The 25,517-nt window shown below is 41.9% G+C and overlaps 1 protein-coding gene across 1 annotated transcript in view; it reads left to right on the forward strand.

Moving 5' to 3' along the window:
* LOC124777235 (sphingomyelin phosphodiesterase-like) overlaps positions 1–25,517 on the forward strand; it is a 161,508-nt gene that overhangs the window by 115,609 nt on the left and 20,382 nt on the right. Inside the window, exons 7-8 of the mRNA XM_047252562.1 lie at positions 561–755; positions 20,820–20,990. Coding sequence (XP_047108518.1) covers positions 561–755; positions 20,820–20,990 — 366 coding nt within the window. The remainder of the gene's footprint in view (positions 1–560; positions 756–20,819; positions 20,991–25,517) is intronic.

Here is a 25,517-nt window from a genome sequence, read left to right on the forward strand (position 1 = left end):
GTTCTCAGGGGAGACAGCAGAGGTCATCATAAAATCCTCACAATATCTCATCAGCGCAACTGAATGACATCTTCAGGTTTGTGACACCTGAAGATGTCAGTTACTATGACTGTTCTTTATATAATCACTGTTAGACATTTATATATGTAGTATTACACCCGGAGAAATGAAAAAATATGGGAACAAACACTTGGGTAATAGGAATTAGGAAGATGGGATACACATAAGGTAACTTAACTTGCAGAAGAGGGCATTGTCTCCTTGCAAGAAGTGTAAAATGTATGCATATAAATTGCAGGTTTGTGACACCTCAAGATATCGGTCAATTGTGCCAATGGAGTATTGTGAGTATTTCACAGCAACATCCGACATTTCAGCTGAGAACTGTTTCTACAACATAAAAGTTAAATAAATGTGATCAAAACTGTTTTTTACACTCAAGAAATTGTGTTTGCCTGAACAGACATTATGTCTAAATTATTGATTAATAATGAGTAAATTCCTAAAACTGACTATTTGTAATTTGCAGATATTCTTTTTGTCTGTCATTTTTAAAACAGGTACGCACCTGATGATGTAACAGATGATACTGTATCCTCCAAATGGCTTTACGAAACAATGGCAAATCTGTGGCAGACATGGCTACCAGCTGATATAGTACCAACTGTTATGAAGGGGGGATATTATACAACCCTTGTGAGACCAGGACTTCGGATCATATCTCTCAACAACAATGTGTGCTATAAGTATAACTGGTGAGCCAATTTGATTTTACATTATTACTGTCAATACATTTTTTTTTCAGTAAAATTCCTCATATGGCACTGGTGCCTACTCAATATCAACTGTACTGTGGAAAATCCATGATGGAATGTAGCAATATTATGAAAAGGATAACTGCCATTCATCATATAGCAGAGATGCTGACTGTCAGAAAATGAGCTTTTGGGCAACAAGGTCTTCGTCAGAATAGAAAACGCACACATACATGAAACTCACACACACATGACCACAGCCTCTAGCTGCTGAGGCCACACTGTGAGCATCTGTGCATGATGGGAGACACAACTGGGTGGAGGGGGTAAGGAGGAGACCTGGGCAGGGAGGTGGGGGGATAGTAGGGTAGGGGTGGGGGATAGTAAAGTGCTGCTTGTGGTAGCATACAGGGTCACAGTGGAGAGAGGGTATGGCAGCTAGGTGCAGTCGGGAGGCTAGACAGAGGGGGGAGTGTTAGAGGAAAAGTAGAGTGGAAAAAGACTGTTGGTCCATGGTGGAGTAGAGGGCTGTGTAGTGCTGGAATGGGAACAGGGAAGGGACTAGAGGATGACGACTGACAAAGGTTAAGGCCAGGAGGGTTACGGGAACAGGATATATTGTAGAGAGAGTTTCCACCTGCACAATTCAGAAAAGGTGGTGTTGGTGCAAATTCTGAATTGCATAGATGGGAACTGCAGTATATCCTATGTCCCCATAATCCTCCTGGCCTCAACCTTCATTGGTCTTTGTCCTTACCCTCTATCCCCTTCCATGTTCCCATTCTAGTGCTACACAGTCCTCTATTCCAGCAACACAGCCACTCAGTCTTTTTATCTCTTTTCTTTTCCACTGACCCCCCTCCGCCTTGACCCCTGTCTAACCGCCTGACTGCGCCTAGCTGCTCTACCCTCTCTTCACCTTCTTCTATATGCTCCCGCAATGTGGCCTCAGCAACCAGAGACTGCAGTCGTGTGTGTGTGTGTGTGTGTGTGTGTGTGTGTGTGTGTGTGTGTGTGTGTGTGTTCCATCTCTGACGAAGGCCTTGTTGGCTGAAAGTTAATTTTCTGACAGTCTTTTTGTTGTGCCTATCTGCTACTCAGTATCTCCACTATATGGTGAGTAGCAACTATCATTTTCATAGACTGTTACCATATCAATTGTTTTGGTTTGTGAGAAATTGCTTAAGTGAAGTTTAATATATTGCTGTAGTTACTGTTACATTAAAAAACATCTAACTATTAAATCATCATTTTCACTTGATTACCAGTAATACAAATATAAAATACACATGAATATAAAACTGATGCAAAATACTAATGATGAATTAATTTGAAACATTTACCACTGTAACAAAAACACACTGTTAATAGTTTTGATTTCACAGTTCATTATAATTGCCTCAGTTTTCCCCAGTTCTCCACCAAATGGCAACTGTTTTTTGTCTGAGTTAATATTACAGTTCATGACTGTTTCTTTCTTGTAATGAATCAATATAGAAACATCTTTCATATAATATTCAGTCTGTTGATAGATTGGCAAAGAATAAATTATGGTTTCCACCACAAACACTGCTGAAATTAGCACCATTTGTACAATTTTCATTATATTGGAGGAGTCTATTCTTTTAGATACCAAGACAAAAAATGAAGGAAATGCAGGTATAAATGCAAGATCCAATTTTCACTGCATTATCCTCTGAATTTGTTAAAATTAAACACATTACCTTCAATACAGAACACAAAAATATTCTTTACAGAGGTGATTCATATAAATAAATATGTCAGTTGTGCACTACCCAGGCAGCTGACTCTCTGTGGGATGCACACAAGGAGACCCAGAAGGGTAAATGTAAGGTCCAAAAGAATGCCCCCCCCCCCTCTTCCCCACCACCACAGGTGAGAGTTTTAAAATTCTAGGAGCAGTGAAGCTCATACAATACAAGGTACAGAAAGGTTGTTGAAACCTGAAATTGATAGCAGTGGGATTTTTGGGGAAAATTTTAAGCATTTATCAAAAGGATAGCTAATGGGTAATGGAGGTGGTGTATTTGTTGAAGCAGACAAGAACCTCAAATCCATTGAAATAGAAATTGAAACTGCATATGAGATTGTTGGGGCAAGACTCAGTATTGGAGGTAGGCATAAAATGGTAATTGGATCTTTCTATCCCCCACCCAACTCACCTCCTGATATAACCAAAAACTTTAGGGAAAACCTCAGTTTGCTTGTATGTAAGTTTCCCAACTGCACTGTAATCATTTGTGGAGACTTTAATCATCCAACAATCAACTGAGGAAACCACAGTTTTTTTAGTGTTGGTCATGACAAGACATCCTATGAGACACTACTAATTGTCTTCTCTGAATACTACCTAGAACAGATGGTTCAACACGCAACTCATGATGGAAATATATTAGATATAATTGCAACAAATAGACCTGACCTATTTAGGATGTCCACATAATAATGTGGTTGTGGCAATGATGATTATCAAAGCACAAAGGACACCTAAAAGAAGAAGAATGATATATATGTTCAGCAAACTAGATAATAAAAGCAGTAATGTCATATCTTAATGAGGAACTTGAAATGTTTAGCACAGAACAGGAGCATGTAGAGGAACTATGTCTCAGGTTTAAAAGAATGTAATGGATAGATATGTACCAAGTAGAACTATTCATAATGGGAGGGACCCTCCATGGTATACAGTCACTGGAAAGATACTTCTAAGAAAAGAGAGACTACTGTACAATAGATATAAAACAAAGTATAGGGTAGAGATAGAGAGATTCTGAGTGAAAGCTGTTTAGCTGTCTAGAGAGAAATGCATGATGTCTTCAGTGACTACCATGGCAGAATATTGTTAAATGATCTTTCACAAAACCCTAAGAAATTCTGATTGTATGTATAGGCTGTTAGTGACACCCAAGTTAGTGTCCAGTCAGTTGCAAATGAGACATGAACTGAAATTGAGGGTGGAAATGCAAAATCTGCAATGCTGCCATTTTTAACTTTTCATATACAAATGAAAACTCAGGAGAACAGTCCCAATTTAAGCCTTGCACTACTGAAGAAATGAGTGAAACAAGTGTTAGTATCAGTGGTGTTGAGAATCAGCTGAAAGACCTAAAACTGAACAATGCTACAGGGTAAAAGGAATCCCTATCAGATTCTATGCTGAATTTGTGGCTGAGTTCGGCCCTCTTCTAAATATAATCTAGTACAGATCCTTTGAGCTAAAAACTGTATCCAGTAGTTGGAAGAAAGCACAGGTCACACCCATTTACAAGAAGGGAAGTAGATGTGATCCATAAAACTGCCATCTAACATCTTTGACATCAATTGACATCAATTTTGTGTGGAATCTTAGAATGTATTCTGAGCTCCAGCATAATGAGGTATCTCAAACAGAATGATCTCCTCCATGCTGGATTCCAAAAACATCAACCATGCGAAAGCCAACTCACTCTTTTCTCACAGCATACTGAAAGTTTTGGATAAAAGTAGTCAGGATGTAATATTTCTTGATTTCCAAAAAGTGTTTGACTCAATACCACATCTATGTGTATTGTCAAAAGTACATTGACATGGGGCATCATGTGAAATTTGTAAATGGACTAAGGATTTTTTGGTAAGGAGGATGCAGCATTATCTTGGATGAAGAGTCATCATCAGATATAGGAGTAACTTCAGGTGTGCCCCAGGGAAATGTATCTAGACACTTGATGTTCATGTATATTAATGACCGTGTTGATAAAACTGCTAGTAATCTCAGGCTTTTTGCAGATGATGCAGTTGTCTATAGGAAAATACTGTCTGTAAGAAACTGTAATAAGCTGAGTATATATTTAGTTTGATCTTGATAAGATTTTAAATTTGTGAAAAGGTTGGCCACTTGCTTGAAATGAAAATGTAAAATAGTGCCCTTCACAAAATGAAAATATGTAGTATCCTATGACTATAATATCAATGAATCACAGTCAGAATCACTCAATTCCTACAAACACATGGGCGTAACACTTTGTAGGGATATGAAATGCAATGTTCACACAGGCTCAGTCATGGGTAAGTCAAGAAGCAGACTTCAGTTTATTGGCAAAGTACCTGGGAAATGCAATCAGACTACAAAGGAGGTTGTTTATAAATAATTTGTGTGGTCCATTCTGGAATACTGCTCAAGTGTATGGGACCTATACCAAATAGGACTACAGTGGAATTGAACATATACACAGAGCAGTATAAATGGTCACAGATTTGTTTGATCCATGGGAGAGTGTCACAGAGAAGCTGAAGAAACTGTACTGGCACACATTAAAAGATAGAGGTGAACTATCCTGTGAAGGACTACTTACAAAATTTCTAGAAGAGGCTTTAAATCATGATTCTAGGGACACACTATAACCACATGCTTATTGCTCACACAGAGCTCTTGATGACTAGTTTAGATTAATTGTGGTGCACACAAAACCTGGTAAAATGGAACATAACCTGTGCATTGCATTTCACAGTATATATAAATGGGAAAACGCTGGTAGATAGACTCAATAAAAAAACACACGAACACACACACAAAATTTCAAGCTTTCACAACCCACGGTTGCGTCATCAGGAAAGAGGGAAGGAGAGGGAAAGACGAAAGGATATGGGTTTTAAGGGAGAGGGTAAGGAGTCATTCCAATCCCGGGAGCGGAAAGACTTACCTTTGGGGGAAAAAAGGACAGGTATACAATCGCACACACACACATATTCATCCACACATATACAGACACAAGCAGACATATATATGGAACGGTAGCCAACTACATGCATCTTTTATCATTCCCAAACAAATATTTTTATTTAGTAACAATTCAATCACAAGCCAACAAACAGTTACTTAGATTCTTGCCAAATTCATACAAATATCTAAGATTTTTAAATTAATATCATAATGCATAAGGGCATTTGCATTATACATAAAATTATAAATGGTACTTGAAGAACATGTGAGGTGTACAATACAATGGTGGTCTGATTACAAACCGCTAATTGACTAAATAAACTTGTGGTGGCATGCTGTCTACATGACTAGCATTACAACTGTGGGCTAATTCCACAACAGGACTTGAATAAAAGTTGAACAAACATTAAATGAAAAACATGAAAATACATGCAACTCCACTGCAACAGTAAGCTGCAGGTCTACTCCAAGATGAGAAATTAGTTACAAGTACATATAATGTTGGTATACAAAGTCTATTAGCTGCTTCGTCATTAGGAGGTACACAGTCACATTAAATTTTCCTTTTGCTAATAATACTAGGGAGCATAAGGCAAATGATGACACTTTGGCTTTATAAGACAATGTTATTCTGCTCCCATGTAGACAAGATATGGCCAAGCAGGTCAAATGCTACCCAAATGTAAAAACCAAAGCAAACAGTAATACTTCACTGATGGCCAAAAGGCTTTTAAAATCAAGTTAACTATTTAAATAAATTACTGGGCCCTTAAAACACTATTAAAATGATAATGACAAATAAACCATTATTTTTTTAAAGAAATCAAGAAATTCAGTGTTCAGTTTCCCCAAAGGGTTTCATCACATGCCCACAAGGATCTTACAACAATCAAAACACTGAGTAAACTGCTTCCCCAAAATCGCTAAAGCCAAGTCCTAATCTGGTGATACCCCCCCACTGCAGATTGATACCAAAAGAATGGCAGTTAATTACTCAACTTGAGGGTGAAATGGGAGATGTGCAGAAGCATGCATGACCTGCCAACATCTAGGCATATTGTGATGATGGGAAAGCCCCCGAAATAGAAGGAAAATGTGTTCCTGCACCAGACCAACAGAACAGCAATGCATCAACCACTGCTGATGCAAGGCTGTCAACATATACCAAACAACAAACAGAAAATGAGTTCAATAGAAATTTACTTACACAGCAATACTTAAACGGGCAATTAAAGATTATTTTCAAGGAAACCAACTATTAAAACTTCAGTACAGGAGTGATCCACTCATAAAAGTTGCAGTTTAACCTTCCTAGCAATAACAAGAAACAATGCACAAAGTCATTTAAAAGAATAATTACATAATAATTCAAGTAAGCTTAAATAAGTCAACGTACATCTTTACTGGGGCCTCTTAGGGACTAATCGACACTGAAATTTGGATACACACCAAATGGCAGATAGCTGGTTAAAACGTACACCTATAACCCGAATGGCTCCTCAACATCGAGTAAGAGAGTGTTATAATTTACCCCTCCCTCACATCATTTGTTGATTGTCACTGACTTCAAAATAAACTCTTTTAATAAGCTTTGAGAGGAGTTAGATATACAATAAACTTTTTTATTTATCTTCTCTTCTCATAGGTGGCTCCAGTTCTTCATGTCTAGATATTGAATTTGAAGCTGAAATTTTTTGATATTATAGGTTCTCGTAGTTCCAATCGACACAAATAATGTTGAAATATTGCCTGAGCAGAAATTTTAGTTTCTGTAATTTTTACTCTTTCATATTTTTCTATATCAAACTCTCAAACCCTCTTTACAATTTCCACTTCAAAATCGAAAATTACATTGTTATTCCCAAACATAAAAACATGTCCGATCACATCTGAGGCATGCCCACTGCTGTTCCATTCTGCGGTACTAACAATATTCCAAAGAGTTTACAAAATTTCTTGACAAATGACTTTCTGTTAATCTGTACCATTATTTTATTAATGAATTCAGAATAAACATCATAAATATCATCTGACTGCACAATTAATAACAGAAATTTTAAGTGTGCCAGATATTTCATAATGTTTCCAGAAGAAGAATAATTTTAACTGTACATACAGAGTTAGTACATACTGATTGTAACATCAAAAATAAAGTAATGTCTTTTTATGGATTATAGTCTGAAAAATACCACATCATGTACAAAATCACATGAAATTCCTTTAGCTAAACACCTGAGATAATATTAACCTGATTAAAAGGAGAAAGTATTTTTGGTATCGATAACTTCTGTTGAAGAAAAGTAATGCTAGAGGGGGGTGTCCCTTTACAGTGTGCAAATATGAGCTTACACACACACTTGACCTACATGTGTGTACCTCTAGGTGTAGTGCACAAAATTTCAGTTACAGGCCAAAACCAATAACTTGCCCCAGGAAGGGCCATCAGGTCTTTACCAAACAGAAATCACAATCAGTTGTATCCAATACTCAAGCATAACAAACAATGATTTTAAGTGTCAGATTAACTTTGCAAAACACTATCTTGGTGCTTACAGAAACCTCCAGATTGTCACACACAGCCCCAAATGGAGTCACTGAAAGACATAAGGAATTGGATTAATGGCAAGTTCAAACTGGGGCAGAATTGGCAATCTGTTGGTACAGTACTTACTGAACAGTCTTCATACATAATTTCAAATAAATGCCAAGGAGGCTTAAGGGCTCCAGGTAGACACCAGATAGTAATGCCCTCTGCTTGTAGCTGCTAACAAGTTGTTCAATACATCTCAACATGTTTATAACACCACAATTGACCGATGAACTTCATAACTAAGTTGCATGTGATGATAGCTGCTACTTGCCCACTAAACTTGTCATTAGCAATGGTCAATGCTGCAGGAAAACAAGGTCCCTCATAGGCCAACAGTGAATGGTCTCAACGCACTGCAATCACCAGAATGCTGAGTACTCAGGCACACCCATTCAGCTTCATGTCCCACACACCACTCACTACCACACAGTACCAGAGGGAACACACAACCAAGCCAAGATTATATGACAAGAGCCAGAGTCAATGGAACATGCACACAAGTGTCACCAGTAGGATCACGTGTGCGCCCTCACAGAAACCGCCACGACTCATAGTTAACAAATTATCATGATTGCTAATTTATTTCCAATCATCCACTGTCTGACATCTTGACTGTTCACATTACCTCAAGCATTGCTTACCATCGACTATAGAAATGTGTCATTTATGGGAGCCGGTCAACAGTGGTATCCCATTCTTTTTAACTCCACACACACAGTCATTTTGCTAGCTAGACTGATGGTAGCACTTTGGAACTCATACATTATCCCTTCACTGATTTCATGAAATGTTTAACACTACATTCCACAATGCCCGGTGTTCAGTTTCAGTCAATATATGGAGTCTGCCTGGTCTTGGCTTACCTGCAGTTGTTCCTTCACATTTCCACTTTGCAATCACATCACCAACAGTTGACTGGGACAGCTTTATAAAACTTGAAATTTCCCTAATAAATTTATCTTCAGATGACACCAGTGACTAGTCACATTCAAAGTCACTGAGCTCTCCTGATTGACCCAACCTATTGTAACTGTGTTTATACTGACAACACAATACTTTTATGCTAGTGGATACACCTCTTGTGACATCTACACTCCTGGAAATGGAAAAAAGAACACATTGACACCGGTGTGTCAGACCCACCATACTTGCTCCGGACAATGCGAGAGGGCTGTACAAGCAATGATCACACGCACGGCACAGCGGACACACCAGGAACCGCGGTGTTGGCCGTCGAATGGCGCTAGCTGTGCAGCATTTGTGCACCGCCGCCGTCAGTGTCAGCCAGTTTGCCGTGGCATACGGAGCTCCATCGCAGTCTTTAACACTGGTAGCATGCCGCGACAGTGTGGACGTGAACCGTATGTGCAGTTGACGGACTTTGAGCGAGGGCATATAGTGGGCATGCGGGAGGCCGGGTGGACGTACCACCAAATTGCTCAACACGTGGGGCGTGAGGTCTCCACAGTACATCGATGTTGTCGCCAGTGGTCGGCGGAAGGTGCACGTGCCCGTCGACCTGGGACCGGACCGCAGCGACGCACGGATGCACGCCAAGACCGTAGGATCCTACGCAGTGCCGTAGGGGACCACACCGCCACTTCCCAGCAAATTAGGGACACTGTTGCTCCTGGGGTATCGGCGAGGACCATTCGCAACCGTCTCCATGAAGCTGGGCTACGGTCCCACACACCATTAGGCCGTCTTCCGCTCACGCCCCAACATCGTGCAGCCCGCCTCCAGTGGTGCCGCGACAGGCGTGAATGGAGGGACGAATGGAGACTTGTCGTCTTCAGCGATGAAAGTCGCTTCTGCCTTGGTGCCAATGATGGTCGTATGCGTGTTTGGCGCCGTGCAGGTGAGCGCCACAATCAGGACTGCATACGACCGAGGCACACAGGGCCAACACCCGGCATCATGGTGTGGGGAGTGATCTCCTACACTGGCCGTACACCACTGGTGATCGTCGAGGGGACACTGAATAGTGCACGGTACATCCAAACCGTCATCGAACCCATTGTTCTACCATTCCTAGACCGGCAAGGGAACTTGCTGTTCCAACAGGACAATGCACGTCCGCATGTATCCCGTGCCACCCAACGTGCTCTAGAAGGTGTAAGTCAACTACCCTGGCCAGCAAGATCTCCGGATCTGTCCCCCATTGAGCATGTTTGGGACTGGATGAAGTGTCGTCTCACGCGGTCTGCACGTCCAGCACGAACGCTGGTCCAACTGAGGCGCCAGGTGGAAATGGCATGGCAAGCCGTTCCACAGGACTACATCCAGCATCTCTACGATCGTCTCCATGGGAGAATAGCAGCCTGCATTGCTGCGAAAGGTGGATATACACTGTACTAGTGCCGACATTGTGCATGCTCTGTTGCCTGTGTCTATGTGCCAGTGGTTCTGTCAGTGTGATCATGTGATGTATCTGACCCCAGGAATGTGTCAATAAAGTTTCCCCTTCCTGGGACAATGAATTCACGGTGTTCTTATTTCAATTTCCAGGAGTGTAGTAGTCAATTGTACATTACATAGGAGTGTCCTGATGCTTCTGATCAGATAGTGTTATGTGTCGCATCATTTATTTAATATACTTAGCTAATGTAGTTGCTCAAAACAGTAATTCAAAAAATAATGTCATTCTCAAGTCATTAATGGAAATGTTAAATGACAGATGATAGTGCTATTGAGGCAAGCAATATATTATCTTTATGCTACACTCTAAGGAAAGTGAAGCTAACTTCTAGGCAGCTCAGCATTTAAATATATGCAAGAACAGCACAAAAATGTCCATATGAGATATAATTCACTCAGCAACCCAATATCAGATCTTCAAAATATTTATATCAGTCAATATTTCTCGTATATATTTGCTATTCTGGTATAAAAAAAATACCAAAATCACATTTTAAAGTTCTAATGACCACTGTGTTCTTTTAGAATGCAATTCAATTGATTTTCAGTAGCCTAAGCAGATCTGATATTTGGAACAAAAAAACCATTATTATGAACAGTTTTCTTATCCCATCACTATCAATATTGTTTTTGTGGATTGCAAAATAAAACTCTACAAATTATGTTTAATACAAATTCACTCTAAACTATACAATTATGCAGAATTTATTGGTAGGGAGGATACAGCTTTTTATTTTGATGGAGTGCCATTAATTGATGTAGAAGTAACTTCAGGCATGCCACAGCGTATCTTGTTGGCACCCTTACAGCTCATGTTATATAGTAATAATCTGACAGAAAATATTAATAGTAACCTCAGATTTTTCACAGATAGTGAGGCACTATCTGAAAAAAGGTGCACAAATATTCAGTCAGATATTAATAAGATTTCCACGTGGTGCAAATAATGGCAACTTGCTTTAAATGTTCACATGTCACAAAGTGCAAAAACCTAGTAGCTTACGAGTCACAATTGGAATCAGTCAACTCATACAAATAGTTGGCTGTAGCAGTTTGTGGAGATATGAAATGGAATGATCACATACACTTAATCAGAGGCAAAGCAAGTGACAGACTTTGAATATTGGGAAAATGTAGTCAGAGTACAAAGGAGATTGTTTACAAAACACTTGTACACTGAAGAGCCAAAGAAAGTGGCACACCTGCCTTATATCATGTAGGACCCCCAAGAGCAGGCAGAAGTGACACAACATGACATGGCATGGAATCGACTAATGTCTGAAGTAGTGCTGGAGGGAAGTGACACCATGAACCTGTAAGAGTACAAGAGCGAGGAGATCTCATCCGAGCAACAAGTTGCAAACCATCCTAGATATTCTCAATAATGTCCAAGCTAGGGAGTTTGGTGGCCAGTGGAAGTGTTCAAACTCAGAAAACTGTTCCTAGAGCCACTCTGTAGCAATTCTGGATGTGTGAAATACTGCATTGTCCTGCTGGAATTGCCGAAGTCTGTAAGAAAACACAATGGACATGAATGGATGCAGGTGAGCAGATAGGATGCTTATGAGCACATCATCTGTCAGAGTCATATCCAGATGTATCAGGGGTTCCATATCACTCCAACTGCACACACCCCACACCATTACAGAGCCTCCACCAGGTTGAGCAGTCCCCTGCTGATATGCAGAGTCCATGGATTTATGAGGTTGTCCCCATACCCATACACATCCATTCATTTGATACAATTTGAAATGAGACTCGTCCGACCAGGCAACATGTTTCCAGTCATAAACAGTCCAATGTCAGTGTTGATCGACCCAGGTGATGGGTAAAACTTTGTTTTATGCAGTCACCAAGGATACACGAGTAGGCCTTTGGCTCCAAAAGCCTAAATTGATGATGACACTTGTTGATGGCTCACCATTGAAATCTGCAGCAATTTTGTGGAAGGGTTGGACTTCTGTCATATATAATGATTCTCTTCAGGTGTCATTGTCCCATTCTTGCAGGATCTTTTTCCGGCCTTAGTGATATCAGAGACTTGATGTGTTATCGGATTTCTGATATTCACAGTATACTCATGAAATAGTCATATGGGAAAATCCCCTATGTCATCACTACCTTGAAGGTGCTGTGTCCCATCACTCATGAATTGACTATAACACCTCATTCAACTCATTTAAATCTTGATGACCTGTTATTGTACGAGGTGTGTTTTTCAAGTAATGTCCATTTGAACATAAGCATACAATGAAAGGTTATTTCGAAAAAGTAAATTTATTTTCAGGAAGTACATGCTTCACTCTATTTTTTGACATAGTTGCCAAGTTTGTTTAAACACGTATCACACCTCTCAACCAATTTTAAAATACCCTCCTCATAAAAACTTGCCAGCTACTCCGATAACCAAGAGCTCACTGCCATTTTCAGGTCGTCTTCATCATTGTAATGGTTGCCACTGAGGGGTTGTTTGAGGTGGAGTAACAGATGGTAATTGCTCGGCACAAGATCAGGACTGTAGGGTGGGTGGTCTAAAACTTCAAAACCAAAACTGTCCAATAAATTGAGGGTCTGACCTGCAGTATGAGGTCTTGCATTGTCATGGAGAAGGACAATTCCCTTTGTCAGCATGCTGCGTCTTTTGTTTTGAATCGCTCTGTGTACCTTTCTCAGGGTTTGGCAGTATGCTTTTGCATTGATAGTGGTTCCTCATTGCACAAAGTCGACCAGCAAAACACCATGCCTATCCCAAAACACCAACACCATGATTTTGCTCTGGACAGTGTCTGTCTGACCATCACCTGTACAGGCGAGTGTGTGTGTCTCCATTCCATGCTCTGTTGCTTCGATTTGGGCATGATACGCGAAACCCATGTTTTGTCTCCAGTTACAATCTGACTCAAGAAGCGTGCTGCATAATGACAGTGCGGCAGCATTGGCAGGGGTCGGTCAGTGTTGGAAGGGCGGCTGCCCATGACTTCAGCACGCTGGACCAGCGAGTGTGGAGTGGGCATGTCCTCGCACGGTCGGTTAGTGAGAATGGCAGCAGGCACTGGCTACAACTGTCCGTACCAATGCACAGTGAAGGCGTGCACTGGAGGTCATTTAGTATGATGTCTCAAAGGCATTGACATCTTAATAACAGCTCCGAGGATTCACAAGAGCTACAGAAAAAGTTCACTATTTACATTGTTCAGAATGGTGTCGAGAGTGGCAAGTCCAAGTGTTCATATGTTGCACAGTTCCACAAGTTTGCCGATTGACTCAGTCACAGGAGCACATCACAGCACTTGAACCGATCTCTACGCTCAAGTCAACAGAGGTCCGGAGAATATACACGAGTGTGGTACTGTCGTGACTCAAACGTGAGTCCGGGAGCTGCTATGGACAAGCTGGGAAGTGTGGAGCAGGATGTCTGGAGCTCAACGGCAATGCAAATAAGGTAAACTGGTATGGATGCTGGTCCAGCCTCGACGCGCTATGTGGCAGAGACACAGGGACACAAACACAGGTTCAAGAGCTGCGACGGACACGGGAGGAGTTGTCCGGGACTCGACTGGAGTTACCGGCTGGAGGCATGGGCAGCTGAAGGGTGGGTCTCTGCAGCAGACGGCAGCTCCTGGATACTGGATTCTGACAGAATTCAGCAGTTCAGGTGCATGTTTGCTGTTTTGGGTGGCATGGCGCATTGGCGACGCAGCATTGCCATTTAAATTGGATGAGGAGGCTGGCATGTGTGATGTAGTCTGCTGGCGGCTGTAGTGGGGGCGACGGGTGCGCCTGTGGTGGGTGCAGTCCGGGTGGCCATGCCAGCTGCCTGGGCAGGGTGGTGGGAGGTGCACATGCCAGTGCAATGACAGCAGGCTAAGCAGCTGTGCATCACCAGTGGTTACAGGTGTGGGCTCAATCCAACCGCTGCCAGAGGGAGTGTCATCTGTAATCAGATCTACTGCCGGGTCGAAGAACTGCATGGCTGCTGGAGCGTGCAAGACATAAGCTGGCTTGACACAGTTGATTGACACTGTAGACAGCTTCCTGTTGCATTTGATGGCCAGTGTTTTGTCTCCTCGTGCGATCATGCGGTGCGGTCCATAGTAGGGTGGCTGGAGAGGTGGCTGTACTGCGTCGGTATGCAACATGATGTGCATGCAGCACTGCAGGTCGGTGTGCACAAATACCTTCCCAGTGCCACACCACATCGGTGCGTGCACTTGGAGGCTGGCCATGTGAGTGAGCAGATGTTCTGCCAGAGTGGGTGCCGCAGCGTAGTGTGGGAGTAATACTTCTTCGACAAAATCGCCCGAGATTGTCAGACGTGGTCCATAAATGAGGTCGGCAGGTGATGCGCTGATGTCCTCCTTCAGCATTACCCACAGGCTGAGCAGCGCTAGTAGGAGTGCTTCTGGCCATGAAGTGTCATGGCAAGTTAGGGTGGCTTTCAGAGTCCTGTGGAGCCGTTCGACCGTGCTATTCGACGCCAGCTAGTAGCCTGTTGTCCTGTGTAACCAGATGCAACACAGTCTGGTGATGTGTGTGAACAATGCACAGTCAAACTGGTGGCTGCAATCAGTTGTCACGTGACTGGGACATCTGAAGCGTGCCACCCAGGTGTCGACAAATGCGGTGGCAACAGTCTTGGCAGTGAGTTCCACGATGGGTGTTGCTTCGTGCCAATAAGTGAAGCAGTCCACCATAGTTAAGAGATACCGCTTGCCTTGAGAGAGAGGAAGCGGGCTGACAAGGTCCATGTGAACATGCACAAATCGGCATGTCGTGTCAGGGAAGGCGCCCATGGGTGCGTGGGTGTGCCTCCCGACTTTGGTGCGCTGACATGCTGTGCAAGTGCGCGCCCATTCACGGCAGTCCTTCCAAAGCCCAGGCCAGACAAAACGCGCAGCCAGGAGCATCGCAGTGGTGTTGGTGCCGGAGTGTGACAGACTGTGGGCACTGTCGAAGGCACTGTGCCAGAATTTCTCCGGAAGGTATGGTCAGTGCGTGCCGGTTGAGATGTCATACCAAATGTTCCGGGCAGAGCCGGAGACAGGCACCAGCTCCAGTTGCAGGCCACTGGAAGTGTCATCATGGAAGTGGTGCAGTTCTTCATCACTCTCCTGTCCTCAAAGTTCACAGGGGGTGAGATAACAGCACACACTTGGGACAAACAATCAGGGATAATATTGTCTATCCCCAAAATGTGTCAGATGTCTGTCGTGAATTGCGACACATACTCTAATTCCTGGAGTTGGCGCGGTGAAAAATTATTGTGATTATTCTGGAACGTGTGAGTAATCGGTTTGTGGTCAGTGAAAATGATGAATTGTTGGGCTTCTACAGATGGTCGGAAGTATTTCACTGCCACATAAACCATAAGCAACTCTCGGTCATAAGCGCTCCAAGCATGTTGTGATTCAGATACCTTCTAAGAGAAAAAACCAAGAGGCTGCCAGCTCCTGCCAATGTGCTGTTGTAACATCGCACTGATGGTGGCCTGGCTGGTGTCCACGGCTACAGCTAAGTCTGCATCATGTACTGGGTGCGCGAGCAGAATCGTTTCTGCGAGATTCCATTTTGAGTCCGTGAAGCTCTGCTCCATTGCATCCATCCAATTCACGAGGGTTTTTCCCTTTGAAGTAGGACTGTGTAAAGCCTTATTTAATGGTTTTTGCGTGGCAGCAATGTTGGGCAGGTGTCGGCGATAAAAGTTCTACATGCCGAAGTAACAGCGTAATTCTCTGTGGGTCTGCAGACGCGGCATGTTCAGTATCGCTTGCACTTCCTCCGGTACTGGAGTCGATCCGGTGGGGGTAATTAAATGGCCAAGGAACTCGATTTCTGTCACACCGAATTCCCATTTTGCTGGATTAATAACGTCAGCTTCACTCAGGTGCTGAAAGACGGTTGTCAGGTGGCGTCAGTGAAGCTTGGGCGACTTGGAATACACCAGGACATCGTTGAGGTACGCGAAACAAAATGGCAAGCCTCGCAAGACGCCATCTAGGAACCGCTGCCAAGTCACAAACAGGCTTTCGAAAAGCTCAAAGGGCATTACGATAGGTGTTTTTTAAATGTCTTCCGGCGCCACTGGAATTTGGGTGTACACCTTTGTGCAATCTATCTTGCTGAACACCGCGCAGCCTGCCAAAGCATAACTGATGTCTTGAAGGTGTGGAACTGGGTAATGGTCTGACACTGTTTGCGAATTAAGGGCATGATAGTCCCCACACAGGCACCACAAATTGTCTTTTTTTGGTACTAAATGTAACCCAATGGCCACGGGCTGCTCGATGGTCAAACGATGCCTTGTCACAACATGGCCTTGAACTCTGCCTTGCTGCTGCAGGTCTATTAGGTGTGAGTCAACGTGGGCAACATGTCCGGGTGTGGTTATTATACGGTGCACCGCCGAATGTTTAATGTCTCACGGTGCGCCGGCTGGATGGGTGAGGTCGGGGAATTTTCCAAGGATGTCAGCGTAAGGTCCGAGGCACTTCACAGGTTTAATACTATAGAATGTGGCCTGCTGGTGCTGTCCCACTGTCTTTAAATTTGTTTTCGCATTGCTGAGCTGGCCATTTGCGATGTCAGCTAGCAGCCCGTAGTGGCCGAAAAAGTCTGCGCCCAGGATCGGCTCATTGACGTTGGCCACAGTAAAAGTCCACAAGAATGTGCAGCGTAGAGCTAGATCTAAATTGTGGCTGTGTGTGCCATACGTTTTAATGGCTGAATTGTTTGCCGCTGCGAGGCAGAGTGCCTCGACCCACCTGCGGTCTCGTAACATAGAACAGGGGAATATCGAAAGGTCCGAACCCGTGTCGACGAGGTACCTCACGCCCACAACCCATTCCATGACAAACAGACGCTTTCATATTGTACTGCAGCCTGGTATGCCTAGGTCGAGTAGCAGCTGGCATTTGGGTGGGAGCAAGCAGTGCTGCACCTGGTTGCTTCGTTGCCAAAACAGGCGTTGTATCAGCAGTAGCCGCTTTGTGCGTGCTCTGACGTCAGTGGCATACCGATGGAGTGGCTGTTGCAGTGTTGCTGGCTGCGTGAGCCATGCTGCCTGTAGCCTGGTCTGCTGCCACTGCAATGTGTGCTGCCCTCTTGCTGTGAGTGGGGGGATGGTGTCATAAGCTGCCGTTGCCATGGTGCACCCAGTCGGCCAAGTTAGCGATAGCGTCCAGTTGCATCTCTGTCTATGCTGCTATCACTGCCTGCACCTGAGCTGGGAAGCTACGCATCCAGATGGTGCGTAACAGTGAATCTGGCACCATGTCAGACTGCGTGAGGCTCCGCAACTGGCACAGGAACTGTGAAGGCCTCTGGTTATCGCATTCCTCTTTCCGCAGCAGTTGGTGCACTCATTGTTCTTCGGACAATGAGATCAATTCTTCCTTGAGCTGTTTGTAGGACGACTGCATCAGTGGGATGGTGATTATATCCTGCACTTTGACTCCATAGTTCTGGTCGAGCTGGCTCACTACGTGTCCAAATTTTGCCAGGTCGTAGGTTACATGGTTACTCATAAAGACCACTTCTACTTTGCTAAACCACATTAGAGGGTCATGGGGCCAAAAGGGAGGCAGCCTGATCAACACCCATCCAGTGCCTGTGGACGCACTGGTGATTGTAGTAAGCGTCGGTGTGGTGGGGATTTGCACACCAAAATTGTCTTGGGCTGTCCATGGCTGCACAGCGTTCGCGCGTGTAGTCCGTGCTTGTAGCTCACTCTCCAGCCCCTTGTTGCATGCGAGCTTATAGTCGAGTTCTTGAGTTCTTGCACAAGGGGAAAGGACACAATGAAAATAACACAACAAAGGAAAACACACAAAAAAGAATAACACTAGTCAGTTCACGAACAAAACATACACATAAAAAGCAATACAAAAAAGGAGTTCGCTCAAAAAAAAAATTGCTTATCACTACAGAGCACTGTTCGGGTGTGCGCATGTACGCGCCAGACTACTCGTGGTTCCACGTCACTCGTACCAACCAACATTCATCACCAACTGTTGTTACCCTCAGATCACGTTGGAGTCATCAGTGAAGCAGAGATGTGTGGTATCACTGCTTACAGTCATTAACGTGCAGCAGACCAGCTTTATTGCTGTGCCCACGCACTATGTTCAAGGGGGAGGCTTGGTGACAGAAACAACTAGAGCAGTTGTGGTCGTGACACATTTATACTTCACAAGTCTTACACGAAGTTACAAATACAATTCATCACTAATGCCTGTCTGTACAGGCGCATAACACTGGCAGTACGGTTTGATCACTGATCCCACAGGGTATACACTCCAGTGATGAGCCACGGCATGACCGGAGGCGCCATGATGTCCGTGAAAGGGAGAAAGGCACTGCCAAATGGAAGGGTGGACACCACACAATGGGCAACTGCGTTTAAGACTGCGAATATGCATTTATGGAGGAGTCGCATTAACTTGACACATGTGGTCAGTGGTGGGAGAAGTCGGAGATGTGTGTCACGTCACGTTGACCAGCTCGCCGTGTCTGCCTGCTTTGTCCCGTGCGGTCCAATGCGCAACGCACCATTGCCAAAATTCGGCATAATGGTATAGCTGCACTCGTGAATGCCGGGCATCGCTTACTTGTGTTGGCTGTGCTGTAGTTCAGCCCTTCGCGCGTTTGACTGGTGTGGCCGCCACAAATCTATATACAGTGAAAGAGTGGCCAACACCACTAAAGCAGCCATGTTTCTTCCAAACTATAGCAGCAGATACAAACAGGACTGTAACAAGTAGAGATTTTGTTGTTACACCTCTGATACTGAGGCAAAAAAAGAGATAAAATTGCATAAACAAATTTTGAACTATTGTCTGTTTACTGGACCAATACAGCTTTTTAGTTATGTTCACACTAACAGTATATGGAGTTCAGTACAGTGAATGTAAAAGCTATTTATACAACTTCATATTTCTGCTTTGAAGCTCGTTCAGGAGCCAAATCACTAAAATAACAAGAACCTACCACAAATTTAGGTGTTGAGTCAAGTGCAAGAAGTTAAACACGAAACTTGCACCTCACTAGATAAGACAAAACTCAACAACAAATATAAATGCCTTAATTTAGACAATCTGCATAGGTGCTGTGTCATGAGACTACAAACCCTGTAGTATAAAGTATTGTCAATGTGATAGTTTCAGTACACTACCTTCAATTGGACAATTATTTACAGTAAACAGTTCTACTGGGACTAACTGCAAGGAATTTTTCATTTCAGCACATATTCACTGCAGAGAGTACATTTTTTCTGGGGTACTATTGATGTGTATAAGTTATTTCACATGTCTGCATCAGATTTAAATTTGTTCCATATGACCCATAACTGAGAACAAAATATGTTGGTTTCATTAGAAAATTATGATTCCAATTTGATTATTATAATTTCAACTGGACAGAAAATGTACAATTTAAATAAAAGTAAAAAAAATTGCAATAAAGGAGACACAGACGAGAGATTTTCCTGTTACCAGACTTCAATGCTATACATTCACCAGCAAGCACCTATGTAACACACACCAAGTGTTCTGCACTTAACAGTGCTCAGAAATGATTTTTAGAGGCAACTTTTTCAAGCTTTTCTTTTCTAAAATTGTGTTTTAAAAAATTGATGTTTGGCCATAGACTTTCAAATACTAAAAATGTAAAGAAAATTGAACGGAGTTGTTCCATAAGGTCTCCTTGTTGGAGAAAACCTCATATTTACATTCTCTGTCATAAACTCTATACAACCTGCAGTCTGACCAGAGTGTAAACACTTATAGAGTGCATAAAAAATCTGACACTAACTCAAATTCATTGCAGTCATTTCTGCAAGTCTTGAAGAGAACGACTCTCTGAGTGTGACATCTACATACATACATACATACATACATACATACTTACATTTAGCTACTGATAGCTTTAGGTACTAGCTAGCCCTTCATCACAAGCTGTGACCTCAGAAAGCAGAGGTTTAATGTCTAGTGTCCAATTCACAGAACAGTGTTACAGAAGTGCTGAAAAACCTGAATGGGAAGATTCTTGAAAATGGGTGCCAACTACCCCCTAGAACTCTACTTACAATGTTTCATGAATGTGTGTTAAGTGAGGAATCTAGTAATGTGGCAGATTCCTCTACATGTCACACCAGTAGCGACTGTGGAAAAATATTAGACTAATTACAGTGCACACAAGTGTGTGTGTGTGTATGTGTGTGTGTGTGTGTGTGTGTGTGTGTGTGTGTGTGTGTTTGTGTTTGTGAAAAAGGAATGACATAAAAACAGATTTATGTTCATGGTTCTGAAATTCAGTACAACAATAACTTACTGTTTCATAGGTGGATTCATTACAAGCCTGCAGATCCAAGTGAACAGCTCAAGTGGTTAGCAGAAACATTACTTGCAGCTGAAGCAGCAGGAGAAAAAGTACACATTCTTGGCCATGTTCCATCAGGATCTAGTGACTGCTATTCAACATGGTCAAGAGAATACAACAAAATAGTTGATCGGTATGTAATTGTAGAAGATTACAAAATATATAACAGATTATTGTTCACATTGGTCTGCAATATAATCTTCTCATCTTATATGGACATGACAGATAATGACAGAATTATGTCATTTTGATAACTTTGTCATTAGGACACATGTGTGGTAACTCACTGTAGACTGTATTGGTTGATCTAGTTGATCACTGGATAAAGAACATTTCTGCAAGAGAGAGAAATGAAAAGCCTTGATTTTTCATTGCAATTTGACTGTAGGTGCCTGGAGGGTTGATCCTTCAGTTTTCCCAAATGGTGGCAACTGAGTAATTTTGAAGTTAAATTGTGTTGAAATTGATGTCAAGTTGGAGATATGATGAACTGTTAGATGAGGCAAAAGGGGGAAGAAACATTTCTGGGAACTAGTCTATGAAGATATGTGCAGAAAGCATGAAAGGAGATAACTATGCAATACAGTTTGTCATCTCAACAGTGAATATCTTCCACAGATTTACAGGTATTGATTCCTCCAATAGAAAGCTCATTTGTTAATATGATCGTATCACATGTTGTCCATTATCATAGAGGCAAGGAAACTGGTAGGAGGAAAGTGTATTCTGTACATGTGAAACACAAACAGAAAAGTCCTAGTGGCAAACATCAGCCATCTCATTGTGAGTATGGTAAGTGAGCTAATGTGTGTAGTTTAGGCTGCAGCGTTGACCTCAGCTGACATGGGCACAAGATGTTGTGACTTGTCCTGTTGCACATATACAAGGGTAGACATTTAAGTTTTACAAATCACTAGCTGGAACTATCGTGATGTGTTTCAAAATTTGCCATCTGTCATGGAAATGTTAAAAATGTTGGAAATCCTGCTAAAGATAGACACAAATTATCCTGAAAAAGCCTACTTACAAACTTTCAAGAACCAGTACTAGGTGAAGAATCTGGAGATATACTTCAGCCTCCTACATACCGCTCCTTTAAGGACAATGAAAACAAAATTATGCTAATTACAGCATGTGCAGAGGCAGTGAAGCAGTCATTCTTTCCATGCTTCATGCGTGACTGGAGTGGAAAAAATCCATTAAATTTCGCACAATGCTAAGTACCTTTGCTATGCGCTTCACACTGGTTTGCAGGCTATGAATGCAGATGAAACTGTTGTATTGGCTCATAAGTAAACATCATTAAAGTATACAGGTTGAAGAATAAATTGCACATTTAGAATCGAAATGCAATTCCTCTTCCAGGTTCAAGACGAAAGTTTATCTAGCAGAATCAGTTTGGATCCATTTTGAAAACACATGTATGAAAATGAGGAGCTGCCAACACTGTCACATATTGCTGCACATTAGAATATACAGGGAAATGTGTATCACCCTACACTATTGTACTAGCTGTAGTAGCTCATTGAGTAGACTGCTGGTACATCAAACCCACATCCACCATGGAATCATGGTCCAAAACCTCATAAGGTATTTTTTTTTTTTTATTTTTTAGACATTTGTTCCCCAGTTCTCATCATTTATAAGCTGGACATCATTTTGTCACATGACAATAGCCTATCATATGACAGTGAGATCCATTAAGGAGCATGCTTGTGTCTACTAACCATACTGGTCCTGTCAAGTTTGTGTAGGGCAGCTTCCCAATGGAATACATAAATGATGAATATGTCAATATGCTTTTGGTGCTGCTGCTCCATCCCCAATAAGAATGTTTTTAATCACCTGGAGTAATGCCTTCATGAATCCAGTAATTTTCACCCACAAATAATGGACAGAGGTCATTCAAGGACTAGTGCACTCTATAGACAGAGGAAGTGTTTCTTGAAACTGTTCATCAGTCACCTCAATGAAGTACCATTGATAGTGCAAGGCAGTTCCAGATATTTCAGAGACTGGTTGTTGAAGTGTTTCATGAACTGCAACCATATTATTACATATTAACTGAACACGAGCAATCAGAAGACTGCATTTGATGAGATAAGTTTCACGAATGGCTTTTGCGCCAAGTGGAAGATAACCAACATTTTATAAATAACGTGATATGGACTGATGAATCTAGCTTCACTTATGAAGGTATTTTCAACCTCCACAATAGCTGCTATCAGTTGGAACACAGTCCACATGTCACCTGTGAATGTGGCTTTCAGGCATACTTTAGCAGAAACCTGCGGGCTGGAATAAGGTAAGGACTGCTTTTGAGCCCCATACCTATTGCTGGACAAGTTGAATGCACCCCTGTATCACATGTTTTTTTTGCAATACTTTGCTTGACAAATTAGAAAACATTCCATTTGGTGTTCAGCAACAGCTGTGGTTTCAGCCTGATTGTGCACCACCACACTTTGGAATGAATGTGCTTAACTATTTTTATTTGTGGGGATACATAAAGGAACAAATTTATAGTACTCCACCCTTGGATATACATGACCTAATAGTTTGTATGCATGGCGCTTTGGCAGTGGTGGATGCAGATGTGTTGTGTAGGATCCAGCAAAGTATGATCCAATTAGTGGCAAAGTGTTTGCAATTGCAAGGTGGTCACTTCGAACATCTACTCTAAAATGAATGCTCCTTGTACATGTACATACCAGCTCTGTGAAAATATGCCTGAATGTCAAATGCACAGAATGGAATTCCTGTGTGTAGCATAACTTGCAATTTAGTGTATCCCACAATAGTGTTTTTTGTGTGTTATTATATACAGATGGGTACTGTATCCTATATTATTTTCTATTCACTTTACTTGCATCATGGAAGAAACAAAGTGGTCATTTACATTTATAAGAAGTTCATGTTATGTCTTAATGGTTACATGAAGGTAACAGAAAGAGAAAGAAATACACAAGATACTGCATTGCGGAGGTGTAAACTGGATACAATTTGATGCTTTAACTGGGGGGGGGGGGGGGGGGAATAAAAATAAGTAAATGAAAATAACAAGTTTGGTGTTAACATTACTTGGACATGATACACTTTTGTCTTGAACTGAGATGAGGAATTGCATGCTGACCACCAAGTGTGGCAGTTTTTCTTCATAGAATGTACTTATCTGATAATTTTCTTATTTTTTATACAGTGTGACTCCATCTATTTTCTGTAACTTTGTAGTCAACAGTATCCAAGACCTTAAATGGTCTTCTGTTAGGTGCTCTGTTATGGCAGATCTCATACTTCTGTCTTCTGAAACTAAACTATGCTGTGCTGAAAAGATTAAATTTATTTAGAATATTAATCTGCCTCTTCACTGTTTGTAATATTTTTGAGAATGGTTATAGCAAAGAATCATAACCACAATTTAATTTACCTTTAGCATTACATTTCTTGAGTGAGAAATATAAGGCTTGCCTCTTGAAAGTTAACTTTTGTGGCATCAGTATACTTCTTCGGTACACAGATTGGTTATTTCAGAGAGAGTAGATGATCCAAACTTTTTTTTAACAAAAAGAAGGGTGTGTGTTTTTAATTGTGGTTTATTTTATTTATTCTTTGCTCTATATTTTATACCCATTTAGACTTTTCATATTTCAAGTAAATGATTTTCTTTTGTAATAAATTTTCATTCTATTTATATCTTAGAATTGAAAACAAGGATCAGATACAATTAATTGTGTTAATTTATATTTTCCAATGCTCCTTCACCTTATATTCATATTATTTGTATTTTAATACGTTAGAAGCTGTTTGATTACTTAGTTTTGTGCCTTAGTACCCTCTAAGATCAGTATTTCACCAGTGGAAAAATGCTACTATCTGAACACAAAAATGTGAATATGTTCCTGGTTATTTAAAAGACTCTGACTGAAGAGTAGGATACAAGCTGCCTAATTCTCCCTTCCTCAGCACCTTTAAATTTTTTTCCAAAACTTTGGCATGCAAACATATTCATGCTTTTTTTAACATACAACTCACCTCAAACTCCCTTTACTGTTACTCACTCATATCCACTAGTCCACTGTTGTAAGTTGGTCATACCCATCAACTCCCAGTTGCCTTTTCTCATTCACTCATTGTCATTATCTCTCTGTATCTGTCTGTCATTTTGTCCTTTTCAAAGCCACAGTCCCCCTTGTTCTGCCCTTCAACTACAGTCTCCTCTCACTGTCACTGCTTCCTTGCTATCACTTATTCCTAATATCTCATTCCTTCCTTCCTACTGCTGCAGTCTCTTCTCACTATCACTATCTCTCTCTCTTTCTTGTTGTCATATACTCTGTCTCTCATTATCACTGGCTCTCACCCACTTCCACTTTCTCTTTATTCCTCCTCCTCCTCTTCCCTCCCCCCACGCCACTCCAGCACAGTCTTCATTCTTTTAGTAGTGCTGTTCTGTCATGGTCATCTATGTTTCACTGCCACTGTGTCCTCCTCTTCCTCTCACAATGCCAGTGTGTCCTTTGCTCTTCCTGTAACACAACTACTGTCTGCTTTCTTCCAGTATTTATTACTTTTCTCTCTTTTTGCCACTGCCACTGTCTTCTTCTGTCTCAGCATAAAATAGTGCACATAAGTCTTCATTTGGGAAAATTTTTAAAGGTGC

The sequence above is a fragment of the Schistocerca piceifrons genome, chromosome 2, assembly GCF_021461385.2.
Source record: "Schistocerca piceifrons isolate TAMUIC-IGC-003096 chromosome 2, iqSchPice1.1, whole genome shotgun sequence".
NCBI classification, from domain to species: domain Eukaryota; kingdom Metazoa; phylum Arthropoda; class Insecta; order Orthoptera; family Acrididae; genus Schistocerca; species Schistocerca piceifrons.